Genomic DNA, 25,447 nt, shown 5'->3' with positions numbered 1-25,447 from the left:
CTAACATTTGACTTGCTTGATTATCTTGAGGCCTAAATAAATCTTATTCAAATTTAACCAGATGCCATTGCCTTTGTGGATCCGCAGACAGCTCTTCTTTGCTTGCTGATAAATCAGATGCTATTGTTATAGTTTCGTACATGCGAAAGAAAATCGCTTATGAGCCTCAGAATTTCAAATGCATTTCTTAGGTATAATCGCCCACCAGTAAGTCTGAAGGATTAGCCCATGCTCAAAATCAGCGCAAATTGAAATGTAAAATTTTGCCATGCGCATATCGATATATCGTTTAGGCAATGAAAAGGCAAGTTCACTGGCTAACGTCAACGTTATCTCATGAGAGACGATCTTCAAAAACCGGTGCACGTATTAGTAGTTAAGACTGTAAATTGTAAAATATGGCCTCTGGAACTAGCACCATAAATTCTATTTATCGCCAGACAATATTTCGAAGTCTCGTACAATGCTTCACGTTAATTGAGATATTCATGACATTATCTGAAGCAACTGAAATCATTCGTCCTCGTGGCGTTTCTGTTGCAAGTACGATATCGGACAATGCATAAAATATTTATTTAGGCTATTCTAGAGTATGTTATGTATTTTGCAGGGTCAATGTTGCATGGTTCCGATGAAATTCACATAAATGAGTTTGCATGTTATCGTGTTTTTGTTGCATTTCTATGTGGATGCTGTGATCACCTTTCCCATTCTTGTGGTTCTTTCTAATTTATTACAATAATGAAAATAAAAGTATTCGTCATCGAAGTTAATTTTTTTCCAATGTCTCGAAATTTGATGCAAACTGTTTACTTTGCAGAAGCGGGTTTATACAGCCCTAGTAGTGACTTCACATGTTTCGATGGAAGCACTGTTGTTTCATTCCTCAGAGTAAACGACGATTATTGTGATTGTAAAGATGGAAGTGATGAGCCAGGCACCGCAGCTTGTCCAAATGGCTCATTTCACTGTACGAATGCTGGTCACAAATCTGTTAACATTCCGTCATCTCGAGTCAATGATGGTGTTTGCGGTATGTATATGAAGTAGCGGGAAAATCCCTTTGAAATTTGATTCAATTTTTATCTGCGATGAATTTGTAAACCGCTTTCACCTCATAACGATTTTTAGATGTTGAAATCGTGTTGGCACTAATGATATATAGTCAGATATCCCACCACACACCTTCCGAAGGCCATTGTTGGTTATTCAAATTTTATAATGTTCTCCGGCTCAGACACTTGTCCATTCTGTCATTCCACAGTAAAGTTAAATTGAAGACTTTGCATTAGTTCCAACGGAAAATAATTCCACTAAAAGATAAGTCATAAAATTAATAGAAGGAAATTCAATAGCTCAGTTCATAATTCGCATACTCTGGGAAAAATCCTTTGCTACAACAAAGACAAATTAGAACCCCTCTTATAATACGGCCTTTACAAGGTGAAGTATGATTCCTGTGATATGTTCTACATAGGCCAGACCGGAAGAAGTTTCAAAACCAAAAGAAAAGGCATGAAAGATGCTGGAGGATTCTAGATGAAACATCACTCCTAGCCAAGCATCTACTACTATTATCCCACTCATGTAAATTTAATCCGGAAATTCTACACAAAGAAAACAAGAGCCAAAGACTTGATATTTTTAGAACTTGAAATTTTACAAATAAATATGAATGTTATTTTTAACGAAAAAATTTTAGTGAACCACACTCCTCTCCTCAGAATCCCGTTTCCGCAGCAAAAGGTGAAACTCCCTCTCTCCTATTGACTCCACCCTTCGTGTATTTTCCCATCCAACCACCCCCTACCCTCCACTTTCAGTATGTGTCACCCCTTTGTGAGGGGTGAGGTATGAAGGGTCACACATACCTCATCCCTTAACCTGCCTCCATCCCTTCGATGTCTCCTTCCCGCTTAACCCTTCTTCATTCTTCCGTCCTTCCTACCGCCTGGACACCAATTACCTGCCCCCGTCCTCTTAAATAATGACCACAATAGAATGGTTTGAGGCATCTTTATGTGGAAGCAATTCATATCAGAAAGGAGGATGTTCTGTTCTGCCATGTATATTTTGTTGTTCGGGACCTTGATTTCAACTTACGAAGATGATGACTTTTTAAGTTGAGGCCTGGGTCGTGAGTTTTGGAGTGTATGTGGAGGAACTGAGTGTTTTCTTTTAAGAAATGACCCTCTTTGTCCCCGCCTACCTTATTCCTCACTTTTTTCCTCCCCCCCTTCCTCAAACAGGTATGAACAGGATGTATCACATGTTGAATCTTGTCTTGTACCTGAAGATGGTTCGATGAACTGAAGCGCATTGTATGTTACAAATAAATCTGTGGGAAAGTGCAAATTTTGTTTTTCTTAAAGTACAGTCACTTAAAATTTGAATTACTTAGTTTTTGGCCACAGAATACTGAGTATTCAACACAATTAGTAATTATTTATAAGCCTGTTATAAATTTAGGAATGAACATTAAAAATTACTTCGATCAATTTTCATTTATTTGCAGACTGTTGTGATGCATCTGATGAATATGATAGTTCTGCCAACTGTGTAAATAACTGTGGAGAATTAGGAGCTGCTGCATGGGCAGAGGCCATGAAATTAGCTGAGGTTTCACGGAAAGGCAATGAATTGCGGCTTACCCTAAGTCAGCAGGGCAAACAAATGAGACAGGAAAAGCAGGTAATGTGTTGCCATTCAGTTTATTATCTCTAAGTGTTGTCCCTGAGAAAAATCTACTGATGAGGAGAACCTCTATTTCCGGCTTCCAGCTGCAGTTCTGCGGCTGGAGTAAACATTGTTTTCCTCCCTAGAAATTATGAGCAAAGTGGTGGTGCTCTATGGAAAAATCAGGGGTAGGTCTTACAGTCGATAAACACGCATCTAACCCCATGATCAGGATGCACTCCCAGCTTGAATACAACTTGAGTATAAGGTGATTCCTTCAATTCCTTATTTCCCTTTCAAAAATTGAAAATTTATTTTCTCAACAATTCTAATGTTTATATTATGTCTTTTCTTTTTAGAAAAAAATGTTGACAATGGAATAGTGTTTTACATGCCATGATTTTTGGCTTTTATGAATTATCTAAAGTGGCACGTAGTGATTCATCATGTTTTGCTCACTTTTGGTATTCACCCGTTAATTAAGACATCTTTTGCCACTTAATATTATCAAAGAACTACTTCAAGCCTACAAATGGCTTCATAACATTTGTCGTTTGTTCGTCAATTGTCGTATCCCACTTGTTTTTGACAGGAATAATGGCGGTGATTATCTTACTCTTAGGAAGACTGCTTAGGAATGAATGATCTGATAACTCCAGAAGAGAAAGCCAATGAGGCTACAGCATCAATGCCATAAGCCTATCTTGCTAAAACACTTCATCCTCATGTTCTTCTTCAACTCAAATGTGTTTCTCATTAAGTCTTCATATTCCTTTAGATGATCATTTGTATTGGTATTTTGGATGCACAATAATCAAGGGTCCATGTGCTTTACGTCTCTTAGTTATCATTTCCAACGATATCGCAATCATTCGTACACTTCTATCCAAGTTCTTCCGCAATATTCACTTTAGGAATGGCCTTTGATCATTCCAAATGCGTTCCCTTGCTCTCTACCTTTGAGTGCCTTAATAATTTCTCTGCCCATTTTGACCACTCTGGGTGCCTTGTGTTTCATTTCACTTCAAATTATACCTCAGCCAGTTATACCTTTGTCCTCCTAATTCAAATCTTTTATTTTCCAAATTCTTCAATTTACACCATTTTTATAAGGTTCCAGTTCCTGATTGAGTTCCTTAATTTACCTCTTCCCTCTATTTCATTTCTTCATTTTTTAGTTGCCATTCACACTTCTGATGTTTTTGCTTTTCATTTTTCTCTCTATTAAGCAAATCTTCACTAGCTGGTATGCTGATTTGGTGTTTCCCTTCTTTGTGTTGTCATTAATTTATTCGCTTAACTTTTAATCCATTATTCCCTTAGTTTTTTTTAGACACTCACATGGCTTAGTTTTGTAACCAGGATGGATTTTTGGTAGGGGAAATTAAGATAAAATTTAGCATAAATCAATTTCATCAAATAAAATGGGAAAGTGGGTGAATTGGTCAAATATGGGCATTTGATATAAAGATCCCAAATGTGTAATGGTAATCTGAAATTCATGATTAGGAAAATGGTACTTTAAGTTTTGAAATGGCTTCTTGTTTACTGTAGGTTCTTGCTCAAGTGAGCCCTGGCTAAAACTCATACTACCAGCAGTCTGTTAAGAATGATTTGCACGTCTTAATATCTTCTTGCAGGGTTCGTCCGGAAAATAAGTGTACTGAGCTCAGGAAAAAAAAATTATTACACTTTTACATATCTTAAGCTAATATTCCTCAAAATAGGACCCTTGTGAGTCGAAACACTTGTTCCAGCGGCGTTCCCATTCCTGGAACGCTCCCGCAAAGGCATCATCGGGAACCTCTCGAAGACTCGTCGTCGACCTCTTCTCTGCCCTCAACGAACATCTTGTGCCACCGAAAGATCATGTTTCTGGACATGGCTGACTCCCCGTAAGCCTGGTTAATCATACCGACAGTTTCGGTAGACGATTTCCCAAGCTTTACCGCAAATTTGATGGAATAACGCTGCTCCAAAAACTTCGGCATCGCGTTCCGTGACGTGGGTCGAGCGTGGAGGTTCGCGTTAACAGAGCTCCTCACTACACCACAGCTCAGAGCCGACTGCCTTTTTCAGCATCGCTTGCCAACATACCCCCCTCCAATCGCAGCCCGTCAGAGTGGTGCTGGGCGCGCCTGGAGCGGCGCGCCCAGCCCAGGAGTCAGTACACTTATTTTCCGGACGAACCCTGTATATCCTATTATCTTTCAATTAAGTTTTCTCTGAAGGTATTTTAAGTTATTATTCCTCCTTATAAACTGAGAATGATTAGAACCAATAATATATCTACCCACACTTCATTTGAGGATTGAATATGTTTCAATTTATTACTATTTATCTTAAAAATAATGTGTGGGGTTCCTTATTAAACTTACCCTCAAAGTGTTAAGCCAAGACTACATTGCTCTACATTTCTTTCGTTTAAAGTTATATTGTTACTGGTTATTAAATAATTTAATTTTTATATAATTCTTTTGCTCTTTATATGGTTGACTAATGGGTCACGGTAGTCTAGGGGAAGAGTGTTAGACTGCTGACCGTAAGGCCCAGGTTTGATTCCAAGGCAAGCCTCTCTGGGCACCTGCAACTCCACCCAAGCTATGTGATTTTTTGGGTACCAGATCTTCCTGGGAAACCATAACCGGCACAGGGAAAGGAATTGGCCCCCCTACCCTGATATGTGAATTTCACACGCCGTTGGGCTTAGTACTGGTTGAACTCTACCATCACCTACGATCCGACCTTTGGGTTGAATACTGTGTTTATGGGTTTATAGTTGACTTATGTACGTGTATGTAGTTATCATTTTCCATATTTCAATAAATAAATTATCATGCCTCTTCCCCTGATTCTGCCATGGTACCATGTTGTCTAAATTTCATGTACAAGCTCCTGTTGTTTATCAAGCAAGCCATTTAAAACTTGAGACCGAGGATTTGTGATGTTGAAAATCTCCTTGGGAGGAGATGAGTTTGCATGTTTGTCTAGTAATGCTGTGCTCTCTCTCTCTCTCCGCAGGAGCGCATGCAGCAGCTGGAGAAGGAGCAGGAGGAGGTAGAGCGAGTGAAGCGCGAGAAAGAGTACCTGAAGACGGTGGCTGAGGAGGCAGAGAGGGGGGCGTTGGAGCGGTATCGGCACGTCGAGGAGGAGGAGAGGCAGCGCCAACGCCAGGATGACGACCAGGAAGAGGAGAAAGACATGTTCGACAGATTCCAAGTGCTCGACTCAAATCACGATGGAAAGTGAGTGCATGTGTGTTCATTTGGAGGCCAGTTGGGAATTGGTTCATTGATTGACAGGTGCATGCTCTCAGATGTCTGCGTGCACACCCTCCTGCAAGCCGCCACGACCATGTTCCTCATGGCTTGTTAGGTATCCAGACATGAGAGTAATTTTGGGATTTTGTCATGGGGGAATATTATGCAGAATTTCATTTGCCAGTTTGATTGCTTGGGTCTGCTCTGTTCTACTGTCGTCTGCTCTGTTCTACTGTCGTAACCATTGTTAGCCTAGGGAAAGAGGATTTCTGCTATATGGAACCACTCCACACTCTTTCCCATAACCTTTCTCAGCAGTTACAATTGCCAGTATAATGCAGGGGCAGTGTGTTCCATTTCTGTTGACATTTAACTCGCTTGATTTTCAATGGTCTAAGTCAATTATGTTCCTGTTTCCCATCCAAGGCTCTCTGAAAAATGACTCAACAGGGGGCTTAGATATTGCAAAATTTGGTGATTTCACATGGACCTGTTTGGGCATGGCAACTTTTAATGAAATTGGCACTTAATGGAGGAAGAGAGGAAAGTTGCAGGGGCAAGTGTGGAGGAGGCATGAGAAGTGGGTGCAGGGCACCATGTTGCTTGGCAAAATGACGTTGAAGACTGAGAGTGGGGAGAATTTTTGTAATGCAGTTCTACTGAAGGAAATATATAGCAATTTTGGATGCTATGTGGGTGAGTCAATAAATAAGTCGCAAACGTGTGTGTGTGCCATATACCGTTTGAAATTGCGCGTGCATCTTTTGCCAGCAGATGGCAGCATATGTATGCTTATCGTAAGACATCTCGGAGGCACTCAGTCAGTCAGGGGCTGTTAGTGCACAATGGCACATGTGGTGCATGACTGCACACGAGAAAAACAGAGTGCAGTTGTGCGATTTTAGTCGGCCAACGACTGTCCACAGAAGAAGTGCATCGTGAAATGCGTCCCATCTATGGTGAAAACTGTTTCTCACAGAAAGCTGTGTTCAATTGGATCCAGAAGTTTAAAGATGGAAGGAAAAGCATCAGAGATGGGGAGCGTCCCGGTCGTCTTGCAGAGGTGTCAACTGCAACCACATTGCAGCGTGTGGATGAACTCATCCATAATGACCGGCGCGTGACGATTGGTGACATAACGCGTGCTATAGGCTGTTCACATGGAACATCGTGCAAGAGCAGTTGCAGTTTCGTAAGTTTGTGCGCGGTGGTTGCCCAGTCAGTTGACTGAGCTGCGCAAACTGAACAGAATGGGTCTTTCCTTGCACCATCTCACTCTCATCTCATCGTCATACTGCAGAAATTCCTGCCTTATGGTGAAACTGTGAACGCCGTGTCATACTGCACCACTCTGTGGGAACTGCGACAGGTCATTCATCGCAAGCGACCTGGGCTCCTGTCAAAGGGTATGCTTCTTCTGGATGACAATGCCCACCCTCACACAGCAAGACAAATGCGGGAGCTGTCACGAACATTCATTGGGAACACTTGGAACATCCAGCGTATGGTCCTGACTTAGCCCCCAGTGATTTTCATCTGTTTTGGCCCCTAAGAAATCATTTGGGTGGCTGTTATTTTGATACAGATGATGCCGTAATGTATGAGGCTACACGTTGGCTGCGACAGCAACCAAAGGACTTCTTTGCTGCTGGCTTTCAAGGACTTGTAAATAGATGGGATAGGTAGTTCAATAGTTTCAGCCTTAACTTTGTGGAAGTTCATTTTAATAAATGAAAAAGAAACACTTTGTTCCAATCCACCACTTTATTACAGGTACGACTAGTTTCGACGCTACGGTGTCATCCTCAGGTACATCCTCAGATGGGATAGGTGCCTGAATGCACAGGGTGAACATGTGGAAAAGTGAAATAAATGTCAGAAAGTTGCTTTGATTATTTTTACCTCAATTCAGTTTTGCGACTTATTTATTGACTCGCCCTCGTATGAAGGGTGGTAGAAAGTATATTGATGTTAATATTGTATTTTAATGCCATCTGTAAGGCATGTATTAGTAAAATTTGTTGTCTCAGGCATAACTTTATGGAATTTGCATAACATATTGAAATGTAATGAAATAATTGACTTTGTAATTCCTCACACTTTATTTTAAAAAACACACGACCCAGGTTTCGACGTTGACCTGATGATGACGTTCAACGTTGAAACCTGGGTCGTGTGTTTTTTTAAAATAAAGTGTGTGGAATTACAAAGTCAATTATTTCATTACATTTCAGCATGTATTAGTGTTGTGTTAAGCAGAGCTTAATCCCTGAGAGACTGCCACAATGTGTAATACGTTTTCCTGATTCCTTCAAAAAATTTACCTCTGAATTGTCGTCTAATAATCATAATATATAACCATGGACATTATTTTTATTAGAAGTCTACTGTTTAAGGCAGGTATTGCATGGACACAAGCTGTAAATCCATACCTTTCTTAGCCTTGACTGATAAAACAAAATCTGACACACATAACAGTTTCAATAAGCCCTTCCTCAACTCTGCATACACACTTTCTCCTTTCATTCTGACCTCTATCCCAACCTGCCCATCCTTTTCATCCCTCTTCCTTGCTTGCCCAACATCCTTCCCTCTATCACAGTCTTCATCATCCCATTCCCAATCAAAATGCTCTCTGCATCTACCTTTCCCGCCTCCTTAGGATTTCCTGGCAATCCGTGCTCCTCTCCTCCCCTTTTGCCATGCTTAGTACTTCACTGTTTGTTTTCCTTTGCATCCATTTTACATTTGCCATTTTTCACCAAACCCACTCTTCAAAACCCTTCCAAATCTATTTGCTTCACCAACCAAACCTCTGAGCTGTAAAAAACTATGCTCCATACCCCAGTTTTCACCTATAAGCATAAAATGCTCAAAATCACATTTAATAGGTCAACATGAATAATAGGAATAAGTACAGCAGATTTGAATCAAATAAATATGGAAGTAATTGCACAAAAGTGGTTGGTGCAGTAATGCCTGGTATTTTTCAATAGTTTGCTGCTATGGATGGTAGGACAGAGAGCATGAGGCATTAAAGATTTGAGGGTGATTTGTGGACTGACAGCTGTTCATTGTTATGTCACACTGTCCACAATAAACTGTCTACTTGCACTTGGCTGAATAAAACCTACACCATTTTAATAAATTTTCAAAGAATGCAATACGTTGGGATGATATACACCTTGGCATTGATGTGGTAATGCTTGGGTCTTTAGAGTTCTAGCTTGATTTCCTTGTCTTTATAGAAATGTGAATATAGAAGTCTTGGATGAGAAGGTGGCATAATTGACCTGATAGGATCAATACAGAAAACATCTCACATTGTTAGCTTTTACATGAATCTATTTTGTCTGATTATTCATTCTTGAAATCAATTTATTTTGGGAATTTTTTTTTTCAGGATTGATATGGGGGAACTCCAAGCACGCCAGACCTTTGACCAGAATAGAGATGGGGCTGTGTCTGATGATGAAGCAAAGGTATTAATTATAACATTATGGATAATGATCCCTGGCATTAAACTTGAAATATGCTTGTGAATTTGGATTAGGTGAGATATTTGGGATCAATCACGTGTGTTTTCATGTGTGGGCACTGATGGGTCTTGTTTGGGAGAGTCAAGGAGTGATATGAGGTAGAATTAGTGGTCATTCTGGAGACCCATAATTCATTTGAATATACATAATTTATCTTATTTCTTTTGGTCACATCCTGAAGTCCTGTTTAGGGTCAATGACAAAATGGCTGATCTAGTTTTCTCCAAAGGCATGCAATCAAATTCACTCACCTGTGGCTTCAAAATGTGGTGCCTAAGGCTGTGTGACCTCTACTTTTTCTATTCATGTCTTTCTTGTCCTCTATCTCCTGAATTCAATGGTTTCAGGGTCCACAAAAAAAAACTTTTCATGATCACTGAATGAGCAAAACTTAGTATATTTTCACCATAAATTTATTATGGTACTTCTAGTTTTGATACATAGGTGATATCATTAGGTGATCAAGTACCTGATGATATTGCATATGAGTCAAAACCAGTACTACTGTAATAAATTTTATTTTGAAAATATGCCTAGTTTTACTTATGCAGAGGCCCTCTTATTTCATTTTGGGGCACAGCTGTTTTGTTACGTATGGAATAGATGTGTGAGGTGAGGGTGAGATACTCTGAGAAAATATTGGGAATATTGCAGACTTAAGTTATGTGGAACATTTTGAACTTTATTATGGAAAGACAATAAAGATGTACATTGTAGTAAAAGGTTAACGCTGTATGCCAGGTTATGACCAGCCTGATACAAAAGTGTTCCATTCTTACAAACAGGTTCTTAAGGCTCTCCATGAGCATCATATCCAATTAAATCAATAATTCTGAACATGATTCTTCCTCACATGTATGCTAAGTCAACTTTAAAGTTTAGGTTACTGATGGGGGTCCATGCAGAAAGGGTGAAATAAATAAGGTAAAGGGAATGCAAGGGATGGAGGCTAGTTTAATGATGTTCAGATATTGTAGAGGAAAGACTGATTCTGGAATGCTAAACTTTTTTGCATTGGAATCTTTAATCAAAAGAAGAAGAGCTGAAAGATAGGTAGGCATGTGTGTATGGAACGTGATGTGTGGCAAGATCTTCCCAGTTCGGAGAGTCAACTAAAATTTATGTATTTAACAACTTTATTGGGGCAAGATTGAAACTTCAAAGTCACATATTCCACCTAATCCCTATTTATTACATTAAAGACAATTAAAAACACCCAGTCATTGGGAAGGAAGGAAATCTTATAGTATCATGCACACAAAATTAAAAGGAAGAAGTAATGGGAAAGCATATGAATATATTCCTTTTGTTATTAAGGGTATAGCAGTGTGTATGATTAATCCCTCAAGAATTTTTAAATCCTGTGTCAATCAATGTCAAAATTTTCAAAAAAATAGAAAGAAAGAGTTGCGAGAATTTTAATGGTTAAACAAATTTTGAAATGCATTTTGACATTGCCACGTGGTTGTAAGCCTATCTGCATATGGTTTGGAATAAATAATTATGGGGTCCTCCGTCGTTGTTGGTGTGGGCGAAGTGGTATTGTTGTGGGCTTCTAATGAGAGGTGTTGTTACTCTTCTGCCCAGTATTTTCTCAGTTCCACGGGTGAGATGGACTGGGAAGAATTCCAGGAGAGTGGATACTCCAGGATGAAGCCATATTTCATTTTGGAGTCTGGATTGTTCAAGCCTCCTGAAGACTCGCAGAAGGAGGAGGTGACGGAGCAGCCTCTGGCAGCTGAAGGGGAAGCTCCACATCATAATGAAGAGGTGGGTGATTCTTTTCACTTTGACACACATTCCATTCCATTTTCATACTCTACCCTATCTAAAAGTGATGGCTCCTGTAAATAAATCAATTGAACCTCTCCCTAGGCATGATCTGTGAGCATAATGTGTCATAAATGTAAGGTAGTATATTTTGCATTAGTGTCAGTTGGTATTGTTTTGGAGAGTTTTGAAATGATGTATCCTATATTGAAAGTATACATTTCTTTCTGTATGTTTTAATTTGAGACCTTCGTTTTGGAACAGGTCTGTTTGTCCCTGCTATAAATTGTAGGTGTTAAATAATCTTTCTTAGCGGCAGACTCCTTACTTTTAAAATAATGAATATCGCAGCATTAATTTGAAAGGCCTTAGGTATCACTTTCACTCAAGCAAATATTCATGTTTCACTCTTATTTGGTCATTGTGAATTGCCTCAAAATTTGACTTTTACCATGCTAGTGACTAGCTGGTATGCAGTATACACAATCAGATTTCAAGAATTTTTTGCACAAATAATATTAATAGCACCATGTAGATGGTGGGGATCGAGATGGTGTGGTGGCTATCGTACTGGCTTTCTACCCAGAAGGCCCAGGTTCAAATCCCGTCGGTGTTGAATATTTTTCAGTGGTATCTCGATCCCTACTTGAGGTGCTATGTGGAGGGCACTTTGAGTGAGTACGCCATCCCCTTGGCACCTTTCGTAAAGAGCAGGCTAATGCTGACGCCTGGTTTCTCTCCACCCTTCATCCTTTCCCGTCCATCCCTAATGGTACAAATGATCTCAGCTCTCAGTCGCCTCCCCTAAACACTACTACTACTTCTATGTAGATGGTGCATCTTTGTGGTATACCCTTGATTACAATCATCTGGTAAATTTAAATGTTTTCAGGACCCCCTAACATGTACTCACTCAAATATACGTCCTACCCCAATGCAGAAACATTCAGGCACACATTCTGTTTGGCTCACAAGCAAATCTATCATTGCTCATAAATTTTTCCATTTTATGGCCAACTCAATAAAGCTCTCGAAGGCTCAAACAATTTATTCAGCCTATCAAGAAGATCTGTATCTTTCTTTGAGTTCCTGGCCTCTGTGTGGAAGGCAATGGCAGTCTACCAGCCGATGTGTGGTAGGGGTAATGTAATGGCCTCATCATCTTAACCAGAAGTCACGTGTTTGAACCCCATTCAGGTGGGTTCTCCTTCTCCCAGAGCTTGACTGTTTGTAATTACCTTTGTCATTTATGCTGGTAGTAGGAGCATTTAAACTTAAAGCCAGGCCATATGGCTGTAAGTTTGCCATAATTTAAGGAATCAATTTAATTATTTAAGACAAAGTGATGGAGGAGCTGTCTTCTCTTCAATTGCAACTTTTCTTGGGGTTATCATTGGTTTAATGAAGGTGATGTATCAAATGCTCACAACTTATTATGTGTGTGATTTTAATGTGCTGTTATTGTATGTATGGGGTGAATTATGTGTACATTTTTGGACTGTGTTTGTGTGTCTTGTTATTGGAATGTAAAGTTGAGTTTTGAAAGTAGCTTGTGTACTAATATTTGTTGTGTAGGAAATCCAATTTTCTGAGTGGTGGAGGAGGGAGGAACTACTGACTTGTAATCTGCAGTCGCTATTAGGTGTTTATTGCAAGGATTAGGAGAATCAGTTCATTGTCAGGGTAGGCACTTAGTCAAGAAATTGGAAATTCATCAACTTCTGGAAAAATCTGGGCAAATTGTGGAAAGGAGGCAATAAAAAAAAAGTCGAGGTTGAGTTTGATGTTCAAATAAAAAATGTGATATTTTGTTTGGGGATTTTTAGTTGGACAACAGAGTTTGATCAACAGAGCTCAGTTCATATTTGCCTCATTCCAAGATGCATGGAGAAACTTAAATCTTATTAGGTCCAGCTTAAGCTATACAGGACCTAATGAAGAGACATGGGATGTTCCAAAAATATGTATTATCAGGTTCTATGCACCCAGGAGTAAAATTGAGGGAAATGACAGCATATTCGTAGTATCGGTAGTTATTTAATATTTTAGGTGCCTTGATGACTGAGGTCATATGCACCTTACTGGGTCCATATTAAGAAAGAGAAAGAAAATGGAAAAGTGTAGAATATGCTGATTCCTTTAATGAAGTATTTTATATGTTAATATTCTACATGCAATTCCATCATAAAAGTAATTACACCAGCTGCAATAGGTTAGCTTCCTTTAAAAACAAAATTACTATACCTATAGCTTCAGCATTATCAACGAAGTTAATGTCAAGGTCTCCCCTAATTCTTAAAGATTTGTGTAATGCCTTGTATTTTTATACGTATCGTTGGAAGGGGAGAAACTGTCTGAAGATAATCGCACCTCGTTCCAACTTTTTCTTCCGTGAAGAGATTCACGTGAGTGAGTTTACAATGCCCTATCCTCAGGTGCATGATGATGATCTCATATCACCTGCATCTCCTGATACTAGACGTTCTTGGCAAGACTTAGGGTTTTACATCCCGAATTTATTTTATTGTTGTTTGGTGCAGGTCATGTTGTTCTTCACTCAGTAACTCTTCAATTGGATTCATAGATCTTGCAACAGCACAGGCTGCGGCTGCAGAAAACAATTATTCAGTGCTTCTTTTGCCACTCTATCAGCCATCTCATTTCCTGCTATTCCAACCGGAACCGACATTAATAATATTTTAACACTCTGACCATCTTAAGTCTAAGAGCGTTGACTGAATCTCCTGGACAATAGGGTTAAAGGGGAAATATAAAAAAAAAATGGGTTTTAATTCACAAATCAAGTGAGTGCTGATGAATAAAACATATGTTATTGCAGTCTATTATGCAAAGAGAGTGTATAATCATGAAGAACTCAGCTGTAAAAAGGCCTCAGGTGCATTACTAGTCACTCAAATGGTTATCAATTATTACTAGTACTCTATAGAAAAGAGGAAGTTTTAGTGTATGCATTTCTGGAAAAATTTGGAATAGAATGGGTGGCCATCCTTGACCATATTATCTATGTCCTATTTTGTCTGTTAGAATTTTCAATCCTCATCAACTCAACAAAAGAAAAGCGGAAGGTGTGTTCAATTGCAGCAGTTTTATCAAATATAAGTAGCTGATTGCCCTAAGAAAGTTTACGCAGACTGAATCATGCCTTCAAAAATTTTAGACGTATGTATACCCTGTGTATACTTTTTGTTAGTGTGAAGATTAACTTCAGTATTTTTTTGGTTAATTTTAATGCAATGATACAATAATCATGTCACAAATGATCAAGATTTTTGCTGGAAGGAAATTATGATGTTACAGGCTCATAGGTGCTTGCAAAGAAGCATAAAACTTCTTTTTGGTCACTGAAATAGCTGCAGACTTAATGGTGGCTCATTTTTTACTTTGATACAAAACACATCTAATTTACCATGCATTATTTGTATGGATCTAAATTGTATTGGCTTATGACATTTTTTTTTCAATATTTACGAATTGAATATTGGTATTTACCATGTGTTCTGTTGATGATTTATTAGATTTTTCAGATTATGATTCTCACCAGTTGATTATAACAAACAAAGCACTTATGTCTGACAGGAGAACTGTTGTTTGAATGTACTGTTGCCACCTCCCACCATTGCCATGTTAAATGACATCAATCAATGCATGATTCAGATTCCTTGCATTGTCATACATGGGGTGTCAAAAGAAAACAAATTTTTAAAGATATTAACATGATTGACTCCAGCTGCTTACAATTTGAGAACTGAATACAAATGAATGAGGTACATAATATGCAATAAGAAATGTATATAATGTGTATAGTAAGCAATAAGAATGCTACCTGTCAAATAGATGAAATCTTGTGAGATATCACTTTGTAATTTTAGTTTCTTGAACTTTGTACATTATGTATTACAAGATTGGAATTTAGATGGACTGTGGTAGTAATGGGATGAATAACTCTACCATGTCTTCTCGAAGAGGTAACTTCAGCTTGTATATATTTTTGACCTTCATGGAACAAACCCATGGAGCATTTTACTGCTGTTACAAATTTACTGTGGCATGTTGAGGTCAGTGCAATGGTCGGGAGTACATACTCCATTCCTTAAAGCCATGTTACACAATATCCTGTCGAAAGCCCTCTATATATGTTCAAATATGCTAGCATTTTCTAGATGTAAGGCACAGAATGAACTAGATGTAATCAGAGGCATCCTTTTAGGATGCAAAGGTGTCTTGTGCTTTATAGAGAGTACAGAGTACATCTTCCAATCGTGGTATAGGTATATATTAGGAAAATTTTTACCAAAGAAGGCAACTTTTGAGAACTGAATTAGTTCAGAGTACAATACAGAAATTGTAATATTCATTGACTGAGAATAGGTATTACTCGCAATGGAATAAGAGGATGCTGGTGTTGACAAGTGGAGATCGCATAAAATTTGTAAAGGTGAATGTGATTGGTTGATAACTGGGAGCAAGTCTCTCCCACAAAAAATTGAAAATTTGAAAGCTTGAAAATTTCACAACAGTGCAGCAGGAAGTTATCTTATCTGTGAGTAGAATTAGAGCTACAAAATGTAGTTGTGACATTAATGAACAAATGAATTTTAGGGGGCAGTCGGGCCAGAATTGGCGATTGGAGAAGAGGCTAACTATGAAGGTGATAAGACTGAAGAAGCAGAAGAGGAGCCGTTTGATGATGGCTCAGATGATGCAGAGAAGGTTAAAAAAAAAGTTTTGTGTCCTTTAATTACTAACCACATGAGTAACTGCATGTAGGAGAAAGCATGCTCTCCACAACTTAGCTTGGATGTCTTACTAACAGGAAAGAGGATAGGACTGCAAATCCTTCCTTGATGCTTTCACATGTGTCCCCTTTTCTTCAGGCTAGTCCCTAGAAAGATCTTACTGTTACTGAAATTACTATAATAGCCAAAAATGGCAAAGGTTTTTTTTTAAGCCAATGAACGGTATTATCTTTTGCCAATACCTGCCATACTTCAAATCTGCATGCACCATATTCCCTACTCTCTTCTGTGTTGGTCGCTGCCGTATACCGTAAGTGTCTTGAGTTTGGTGTTGATGGAGAAGATGATTGAATGGGCTGTCATATCTTGCTGGTGTCATTCACCAGCCACCCACTCCTCATCAGACGTTACGCTAGTCCCGTCCATTTCAGCACGCACCAATGGGGGGTGTACTCCCCTCCCTCCCACTGCCTCCTCAAGCTGCTTCACATCAACCAGTCAGTGTCTCATGGACTACTCATGCCATGTATGCTCATGATGTCTCTCTTGCATTTCAATTATTGAAATTGAAATTTTTCAATTTTCACTGTACAATTTATTAACCAAGTGTTATTTTTTTAGAGAATTAAAAAAAGACCCTGGGAGCTCAATCTGGTGTTTACAGGGGATGTTGTAATAATTCGAGCTTTAATTCCACAATTTTTGCCTTTAATTTTTCACAATTGAAACTGTGCAGTGCACTGTCTTGATGGAAGAGAATTTTTTCTTTGACAAATGTTGTTTTTTTTTATTTCTTCGCTCAACTGGTGCAATGACAACCCATAGTACTCTCAATTTATTGTTTGTCCTCTTTGCGAGTGCTCGATACTGATGATTTTGCGTGCATCCCAAAAACAAACTGTGGCTATCATCTTGTCAGCCGATTTCAAAGTCTTTGCCTTCTTTGGAGCTGAATCGCTTTTAGAAGCCCACTTTGCAACTGTTCCTTTGTCGCTAGAGTGTAGTATTGTATCCATGTTTTGTCCACAGTTATGCATTGACACAGAAATTCATCAGGATTGTGACGATAAAGCACCAAACCAGCCTCCAAATCAACCACATGATTGCCTTAATTCTCCATTGAGAGCAGTCGTGGCACTAATCTTGCCTGAATTTTTTCTCACGCAATTTTTTGTGTAAAATGGTAAACACTGTACGTATTTTGTGATATGCCTGTATCCTTGACAATTTCGTGAACTTTGATTCCTTAATCACTCAGAACCAATTATGGATTTTGTTGATCATTTTGAGGGAAGACAATTCCACTGGACGTCCCAAACAATGTTCATCATTTGTAGATATACGGTCATGTTTAGTCTCATTTGCCAATTGGAAACAGTCACAAATACAGTTGTACTTCATTCAACTAAGTTTTGATCTCTTTCAGTGTCTAATCACCACTTGAAATTCAATTTTTTTCTAGTTTTCTAAATAAACAAAAGTTTGTTGCTATGAAAATGAAACCACCTGATGGATTTGCTTTAATCTGAAATTTGAACAGCAGTCGAGTGAGTGATGAGGCTTACTACAAGCAAACCATTTGCGATGTTATGAGCTCCATCTCCTGGATTTTCTGAGGCATCATCATAGGCAACCCATGTAGTATTAATTTAATGCTTGTTTATCCATTGCTCATAGTTACCTAAGAAGTTGCTATTTCTCATCTTTCTAATCTCCGTACACGACTATTTGAAAACTTCATCTTGTTTGTGTTCTAAGTTTTGGAGTTGGAGTGCTGGAACCTTATGATTACAATCAAGACATTTCGTGTGATTTCTCTTGTCAAAGTTTCATTGCATCATGCCAAAGAGAATTATTGACAAATTCTATTTACAAATTTGGGGAAGTTGTTGTTTTATTGGAAGAGTTTCATGCTTTTGTTTTTAATAATTTAAGATTTTCTATTTTTAAATATTTTCTGAGTTTTTCTTAAATATTCGATATTGGCCATAGGATTGACAGCCAGTAGTTCACACCACCTTCGTTTAAGATTTTCTGTCCATTGTTTTGCACTCTATTTGCATTTTTGGCCTTCATTGCTAATCTAATCAATTTATCTTCTGTCTCTCTTGGAGGGAGGGAGAGTGTGTGTGTGCTTTGAGTCATGACATGTCTAACTGCTTGCACAGGCTAAGAGTCCATTTGGCCGAGAACATTTGACTGTGGATTTATTTAAAGAATAGGTGATCCACTCGTCCAATTCTCCTTTAATATGTTTCTGCATGCATCCATTGATCTTCTTTTCCAAAACAAACTTCTGCTTAACGCACATAACTCAATTTTACAAATACATGCTCTGACAAAAAAGCAGGTGATGTTCTATTCAGCTTTTATTAAATTGATTCAGGTCTGCAAAAATTTCCAGATTATAATAATGCATGTATTTTGGACCGGATGCAAACTGACATTCTGAACATTTTGGGAAATTGATTTAATATTACATAATCATTGACATTTTTTTCTCTGTTTGTCTAGTATAGCTCTCAGCTTAAAGCAAAATTTGTTGTCCTAGTTTATTAGGAAGGGCATAATTTTTTTGTAATAGGCAGGGTCTACAATATTATTGTTGCATGTATGTCTATATGTCAAAGTGTATTCCAGTTGATTAATCTAAAATTCCTATAATGATTGAAGGGGAACATGTGTGTACCTTGAACATGCTTATATATGTGTATATTTGTTTGTGATTTGGGTTTCAAGAATGTGTTGCTTCATCCCATCAAAGCTGATGCGCAGCAGAAAAGGAAGTAGGTTTATAAAACAATTATTCACGATCCAAAATGTGCAGAGGAGAGTGGCTGGCATTACGTACTAGCTTACTGTTGTTGATATACTGATATAAAAAATTTTCCTCCGTAGTAAAGGTGCATATTAAATTATTCCTCCATTGCTTTTTTTTGTTTTGATCATTTTTGCCTCTCATTCATGGATAATTTTTCTCAAATCTCAAATGAATGCAGCATTTTTAGAGTTAACCCATTAAAAAAAAACTTAAAATATAAATAGAGGTATTTTTCAGATAAAGAATGGAATCCCTCTTGTTCATTAAAGGTACATGCGTTAAGATCATCACTAATGCTTTATGCTGTTGAACATAAATGTCATTTTTTACACTTAAAAAAATCCTGTGATAAAACTGGGAAAAAATTTTGATAAGTAATTAGCAATAATAATGACTTGTAATGTTCAGGGGATATGTTAAACAAGTGTTATCTGAAGCAATGACATACAATTGTTTCTTATTGTGGAAATTGATGTCCCTTAATCTTCTAAATGCACAGTTGGGCATAAGCTAATGAACTTCAGTTATACAAAGGCCAAGAAAACCGGGGGCTTCCCTTAAATTCTAAAATATGAGAAAAATCTGCCAATTTTCATTGTTTTTTTTTATTTTTTTAAATTCCAAATTATTATGATATGATCATCAATGTGTCTTACCCATGAATAAGACTATTGAAAACCATATTGTTTAGTGCATTTGTATCCAAAGTTCATTTAATTGTTAGTGTAGTGTTATTGGAATAAGTATTTATGTATTTTATCACTAAAGAAATGTAAGAGGTGCTTTTGAAGGCATAATTGAATCCACAAATTTCCATGTGGTCCTATTCTTCAAGGTTCATCTTCAAAATAGAGCTGCATTTTTTTTAAGTTGTCAGTTATTTTTATGGCAGGTGTTAAGTAGAATGCACATTGATAGTCATTTCCAAAGTTATGAAAGTTGCATATTCCCTTAGTGACAGGACCTCATTGAGAATATGATATTGGTGTTACGGAAAGATGGCTGTATTTTTTTCATGAATATATGGAGTTTAATTCATTACGATCATTAAGTAGTTCATGGTAATGAAGTCAAAATATGGCTTCTATCTAATATGGGGGTTGTTGAGGATGGCTTTTTGCTTGGCTTTTGAATAAATGGAGTGATAGTATTTTATTGAGTTTGAGTTGAATAACAGTAAATGAGTTATAGTATGGCAGGTTTCAATCTTCTAAAGGAAACTTTTTCAGGCGTGAACTTCTGGAATTCTTGTATAATATGTGATAGAATGTTGATTTAAGAAAAAAAACAGCAATTTCATGTACATATTTATTTTTGTTTGTGCAATGTGATGTTTCCTGAAATTAACTTTCTATTACATTTTGCTCTTTTATCTAAGAATGGTTTCATTCCTGTAAGGGTTGATGCTGAAGGGTTTGTGAGTATGGTGAAGGTGTTTCAGGTTTTTAAGAGTAACCAGGTTGAGATGTTTGAAAATGTTGCTGCCTTTCAGATGAGAATACAGGGAACATTCCGCATTTGTATAGTATTTGCCAGCTCCTAGAGTTTTACAGCCTCTTTTTATGATTTGAAAAGAAAAGAGTAGACATCACTTCCTCTGTTCTTAATCTTGAAGAGCAATTGCATTTCAAAACTGTCTTTCTTGAGGTTTTTAAAGAAATGAATGTATTAAAGAAAATTTTGAGTTCCTGAGTGTGAACTAGCCCCCCTCATACTGATGGGGAATATGTCATCTTATCTGCTGGTCAGGATGATGATGACGATGATTTAGAGCTGCCCGCGGATGAGGAGGAGGAAGAGGAGGGGGACAAGGGACAGCAGGAGGCTGGAGCGAATGAGGAGGACACCCCCAAGTATGACGAGGAGACCCAGAGGCTGATTGATGGTGAGGGACTATTGGCAAGCCTGCCCTTAAGTACAACAAGTATATTTACCTTTGGAGAATACCTTGAGGCATTCAGGAAATGGTTGTGACGAGCAGTTAACCAGAAGGTTCAATGTTTTGGTACTCCATCTGACATAAATAGAATTCACTAGTGGCTTTGTTGATTCATGTACATATTTAAAAATTTACATGTAAAGTTAAGATTCAATTGTGCTAATAATCATAAAGATTAGTGCATGAATGTGAACTAACATTTAAATTCAGAAGTTAGTTTCTTTAGGCTTAAGATCATAAACACTCATCAGGGATATTCTTCAAAAGAAAAATGATCTTTTCTTGATAGGTTTGAATACAACTTCTAAGTTATATTGCATTAAATTGAGCCCATATTTGTGGCTTTCGCGATCGTGTTTAATATTAATTGAATGTTGGTGCGATATTTTGTTTTAATGGGGTGGACCAATTATAACTTACAGAGGCTAATAACGCAAGGGCCGAGGCTGAGGAAGCTGATCGTGCTGTGAGGGACTTGACTCGGGAAACGAGACAAATTCAAGACTCCTTGGAAAGAGATTATGGCGAGGATGAGGAGTTTGCAGTTCTAGATGGCCAATGCTTTGAATACACAGACCGGGAATACACCTACAGGCTCTGTCCTTTTGATCAGGTGAGAGGATGATTGATTGGTGGTGTTCATGTGGTTGGATTGCTGCTGGGTTGATGAGAAAAAAGGTTTGGGGTGTGCGCACTTCAGTAATAAAGTAAATTGACCGCATCAAAGATATGTCAGGAGTTCCTTACGAAAATATCATGCTCTTATTTCAAGACACAATTCTGAAGGAGATTTGGTAAACATGATAGAACAGTAGAAATATTTTACTTTGTTTTTATGCTAAATTTGAATTCAGTAATACTCTGCAATCTTTAAACTATATAACCATGGGAAACCATGAAAACAAGCATAATTTAAAATATTGTATAAAATCAAGGTAATTTTTCATTCTTGATGTTTTTATGTTTAGTATTGATGTTAGATTTAACTTTTTAGTTCCAGTGCCTGTTTTTATCTTTGGTTTCCAATTTTGACAATTCTAGTGGATGAATAGGTGATAATATATCAGCATGCATTATGCAGTTAACAAAAGCTCTATCACCTTTAAAAGAATTATTAACTTTTTAGAAGTTATACCCATGGCTCATGTGAAGTTTCGTACTAACTGTTTTCCATACTTACAATTAATTCCTTATGATTTTTGTAAGTTTCGGAACTAAAGTGTTTTTACAAAATTCATAGATTAAAATGTATTGAGCAATAATTTTTTTTAGGATCTATTAAAAAATGTCTTGTCTTCCACATTTTCATAGCACTCTTGTAACGCAAAGACAAGCAGATAGATGAGGTATGGATTCCAATATTCTTTTAAAGCATGAACTGTTTGAAGGTATTCTGTGCACATAAATAAAATATGAATGAGTTTTATAGATTGTGGATTCCACCAAATTTCTTATTCGATATGTAGATGCATATGAGTCACTGTCCTGTGATGTTAATTATTTTCCATGTCAACTATTTTAGGTTCTGACCTTTATCACAAGAATTTAAGCTACATCACTGATACAGAAATTTAATTTTTGGTTTTCAAGCTGGGTCAATATTGCTTTAATCTCGGCCATTGTTTTCTTTGGTTATGATGTGTATTTTCAATCAATGGGGCAATGGTACCATAAGAAGGAAGTTAGCTCTTATCATGTGCCTTGGTTTCCACTGACCTAGAAAAATCAGGGAAATTAATCTTCTAGAAAACTTATAAGTAAGGGAATTTCGTGGATGTTTGAAAAATTTTACTTTGGCCATTTAGTTGACAAGAAGTGACTGAATTGTGGTATTAAGTGATTTTCAGGCTTCCTGTAAATTAATGACAATGGTAAACTTTTCAATGACACTGCCTTTGCCGCTGTTGGTCTTCTGTTTTAGTACTTCAGCTGTGTGGAAAATCAAGCTTATTGTTCTGTAGTCTTTACATGTTGTAGCCTTTACCTTTTTTGGAATAGGAACTAACACTTATCTCACCAGCCAGATTCCTTCCTAGATGCTACGGATTAGTCCATACAGACCCTTCCTCCTGCATTATCCTAAACCTTTCAGTAGTTCTGCAGGAATGTTGTCTACCCCCATAGTCTTATTTCATCTCCTTCAATGCCCTTTCTAACTCATCGTTGAGTATGCCTTGACTTATGCTATCTAATTTAGTAGAATACCTTGCATTAATGTGACTCGTTAGTAGAACTGAATCGTAATTCCCCACAAGATCAGTTTACCTGTGCAATGTTTCAAATTAATTATAAATGGGTTATTTAATAATGCCTTCAAAAATCCAAGAGATGGGGCTCGCAGTATTAGGAAACTGTTTGCCTCTTCTGCTTGAAAAGTCGTAGAAACAACAGGAAAAGTGTATCGAGCTAAAACAAGATTGCATTGGAAAATATAAAAATCTTACCAAAATAACGTTTCTCTATTTTTCTCAGGACTTATTGAACGATCCATGCACCTGGTTATTTGCCAACCCCATTAATCGATTGAGGAGTATTTTATATACCTATAAAAAAAACCAGAAACACAGTAATCAACCCCGAAGGTCGGTTTAGTAGGTGATAGTAGTTCACCCAGTACTAAGCTCTATACAGCGTGTGAAATTCACACATCAGGGTAAGGAGTCCAGTTCCTTTCCCTGTGCCGGTTATGGTTTCCCAGGAAGATCTGGTACCCGAAAAAAAACTTAAGCTTGGGTGGAGCTGCAGGTGCCCAGAGTGCCTTACCCGGGAATCGAACCCACGGTCAGCAGTCCAACGCTCTACCCACTGGACTACCGCGACCCTTATATACCTATGTCAACCAAAATGCAGCAGAGATACATATCACAACAAACCAAAGAAATAATTCACAGTCATTACAAAATTGTGTGGAAAATTAATCTTTTAGCTTTATTAGGTAATGGATGTCCATGAAATAAGACTTTCCCCAGTAACTTTGATTTGTTTCAGCTACAGAGATTGACTTTAAAAGAAAGTAAAAACTTAACAAGGATTTTCTGCCTGCACTCAATAACGCTATTGAAAATGATTTACGACTAAGAAAGACCTCTTATTTTTCCTCAATAGGCAACCCAACGGCCGAAAAATGGTGGGTCTGAGACTCGCCTTGGAACATGGAGTGGATGGGTAGGTGATTCCGGCAGCAGCAAAGCTGGCAAATACTCACGGATGTTGTATGACAAGGGGCAAGGCTGCTGGAATGGACCACAAAGGTCCACATTGGTATGTCAACTTCAGCATAGACATGCTCGAATGAAGCTTGCTGTCACATCTTCATAACTGGTCTCTTCTGTTTCTTGCTCTTGGCTTATGCTTCATGTATAATTAAGTGAGAAAAAACTTGGATAAGTGTCTCTAATTTTTCACCTATTTGAATCAAGTATCATTTAGAACTTATGTAGGATAGAGGGAAGAAAACATCATTGTGGAAACTTGCAATTAATCTATGTGGATAGTGTATATAAGCTGGTGTTTTCTTGGTGCACCATTGCTTTGAATGTTTTTTACGTTTCGTTGACTAAGGCACTCATTGTCCCAAGAATGCTCTTGAGTCATTGAAACGTCCGCAGCTGAACATGCTATACGGCAAAGGGCCTGCAATCATGAAAAGCAATATCTGAGAATCACTTTTACATCATTTTAATTTTGATATTCTAAATGTATAAATTGAATCATAATGTGTTTGCAAAGATATTTTAAATGAACTTCATCCTCAAGTTATATTTTATTCAATCTCACTCGAGTTGAGATGTAAATGCATTTCCCAGCAATGATTTGTCATCAAACCAGTAGGATGCTTTTGCAGCCACCACAGGATGGTGCATACTTGTATATTTTCACCAGTAAACAACATCTGAAGCTCCCAACCAGTATCTTACGTACAGAAGTTTTTAATGGCAGCATGTTCGTTCCCTAATCAGAAAATTGTAACTTTTTGATCAAAAAGCAAAGCTGTCCCAAAAAAAGCAAATTAAGCCCAATGAAATTAATACAGCCAATTCATATTTCTTGTCTGAGTAGATAATCCTCTTAAATAATTTTAATGGGTAGTAACTTAAGTGTACTGTCCTCTCTCCTAGGTCCATTTGGTCTGTGGAATGGAACATGCAGTCACAGCGGTTAGTGAACCAAATAGGTGTGAATATGTGTTTGAGTTTGTGACACCTTGTATCTGCAGAGAAGTGGACGACAAAAATATGGCTGAACACATTGCATCCCATGATGAGCTGTAATTAAAAAATTAGAACTGCTTTATAAGCAGGTCTTCAAATTGCATGAATTCAGCTGGTGGATCATCCAGAGTGCGTTTCCTTCTTGGTCGTAAGAGGAATCCACAGGGCAAATTTTCATTTCCATTTTGCTGGAGTGGTATACTTGTAGCTGAAAGTTTAAGTGATGAAATTTTACTCATCAATAATTGTTGGTGAAGTTGATGGCCATTTGTCTTTTGCTACAATACACCAGTTGTTTACTGGTTAAAGTCCTTCCTAAAATCCTAAAAAGTGTTTCTTGAATGTGATTATTTAAAATGAAATTTTGAGGTTTTGTTTACTTTTTTATAAAAAAAATTATACATTCCGTTTAAAACCAATTGGAAAAATTCTCAGTATTTGACATATCAAATAAAGAATTTTATTAGTCTTCAG

General features: G+C 37.6%; 1 protein-coding gene across 3 annotated transcripts; it reads left to right on the top strand.

Annotated features, from left to right (window-relative positions):
• Positions 1-225: 225 nt before the first annotated feature.
• On the top strand, positions 226-25,446 carry GCS2beta (glucosidase 2 subunit beta). Of its 3 annotated transcripts, none has more exons than XM_071598194.1 (11): positions 226-543; positions 821-1,033; positions 2,516-2,691; positions 5,698-5,921; positions 9,340-9,418; positions 11,063-11,245; positions 15,866-15,988; positions 20,573-20,708; positions 21,185-21,375; positions 23,868-24,023; positions 24,881-25,446. In XM_071598194.1, exons 1-11 carry the CDS (start codon positions 399-401, stop codon positions 25,031-25,033), a joined length of 1,779 nt encoding a protein of 592 aa, XP_071454295.1. In that variant the 5' UTR covers positions 226-398; the 3' UTR covers positions 25,034-25,446. The 3 variants fall into 3 exon arrangements, with proteins under 3 accessions (XP_071454295.1, XP_071454297.1, XP_071454296.1); XM_071598195.1 differs by having other exon boundaries at positions 228-543; positions 15,866-15,976; XM_071598196.1 differs by lacking the exon at positions 15,866-15,988 and having other exon boundaries at positions 227-543.
• The last annotated feature ends 1 nt before the right edge of the window (position 25,447 follows it).

Source organism: Hetaerina americana, unplaced genomic scaffold (assembly GCF_022747635.1).
Source record: "Hetaerina americana unplaced genomic scaffold, ioHetAmer1.1.p SCAF_10, whole genome shotgun sequence".
Taxonomy (NCBI): domain Eukaryota; kingdom Metazoa; phylum Arthropoda; class Insecta; order Odonata; family Calopterygidae; genus Hetaerina; species Hetaerina americana.
Note: the sequence above shows the minus strand (reverse complement) of the source record. Positions and strands in the feature narration are given on the sequence as shown.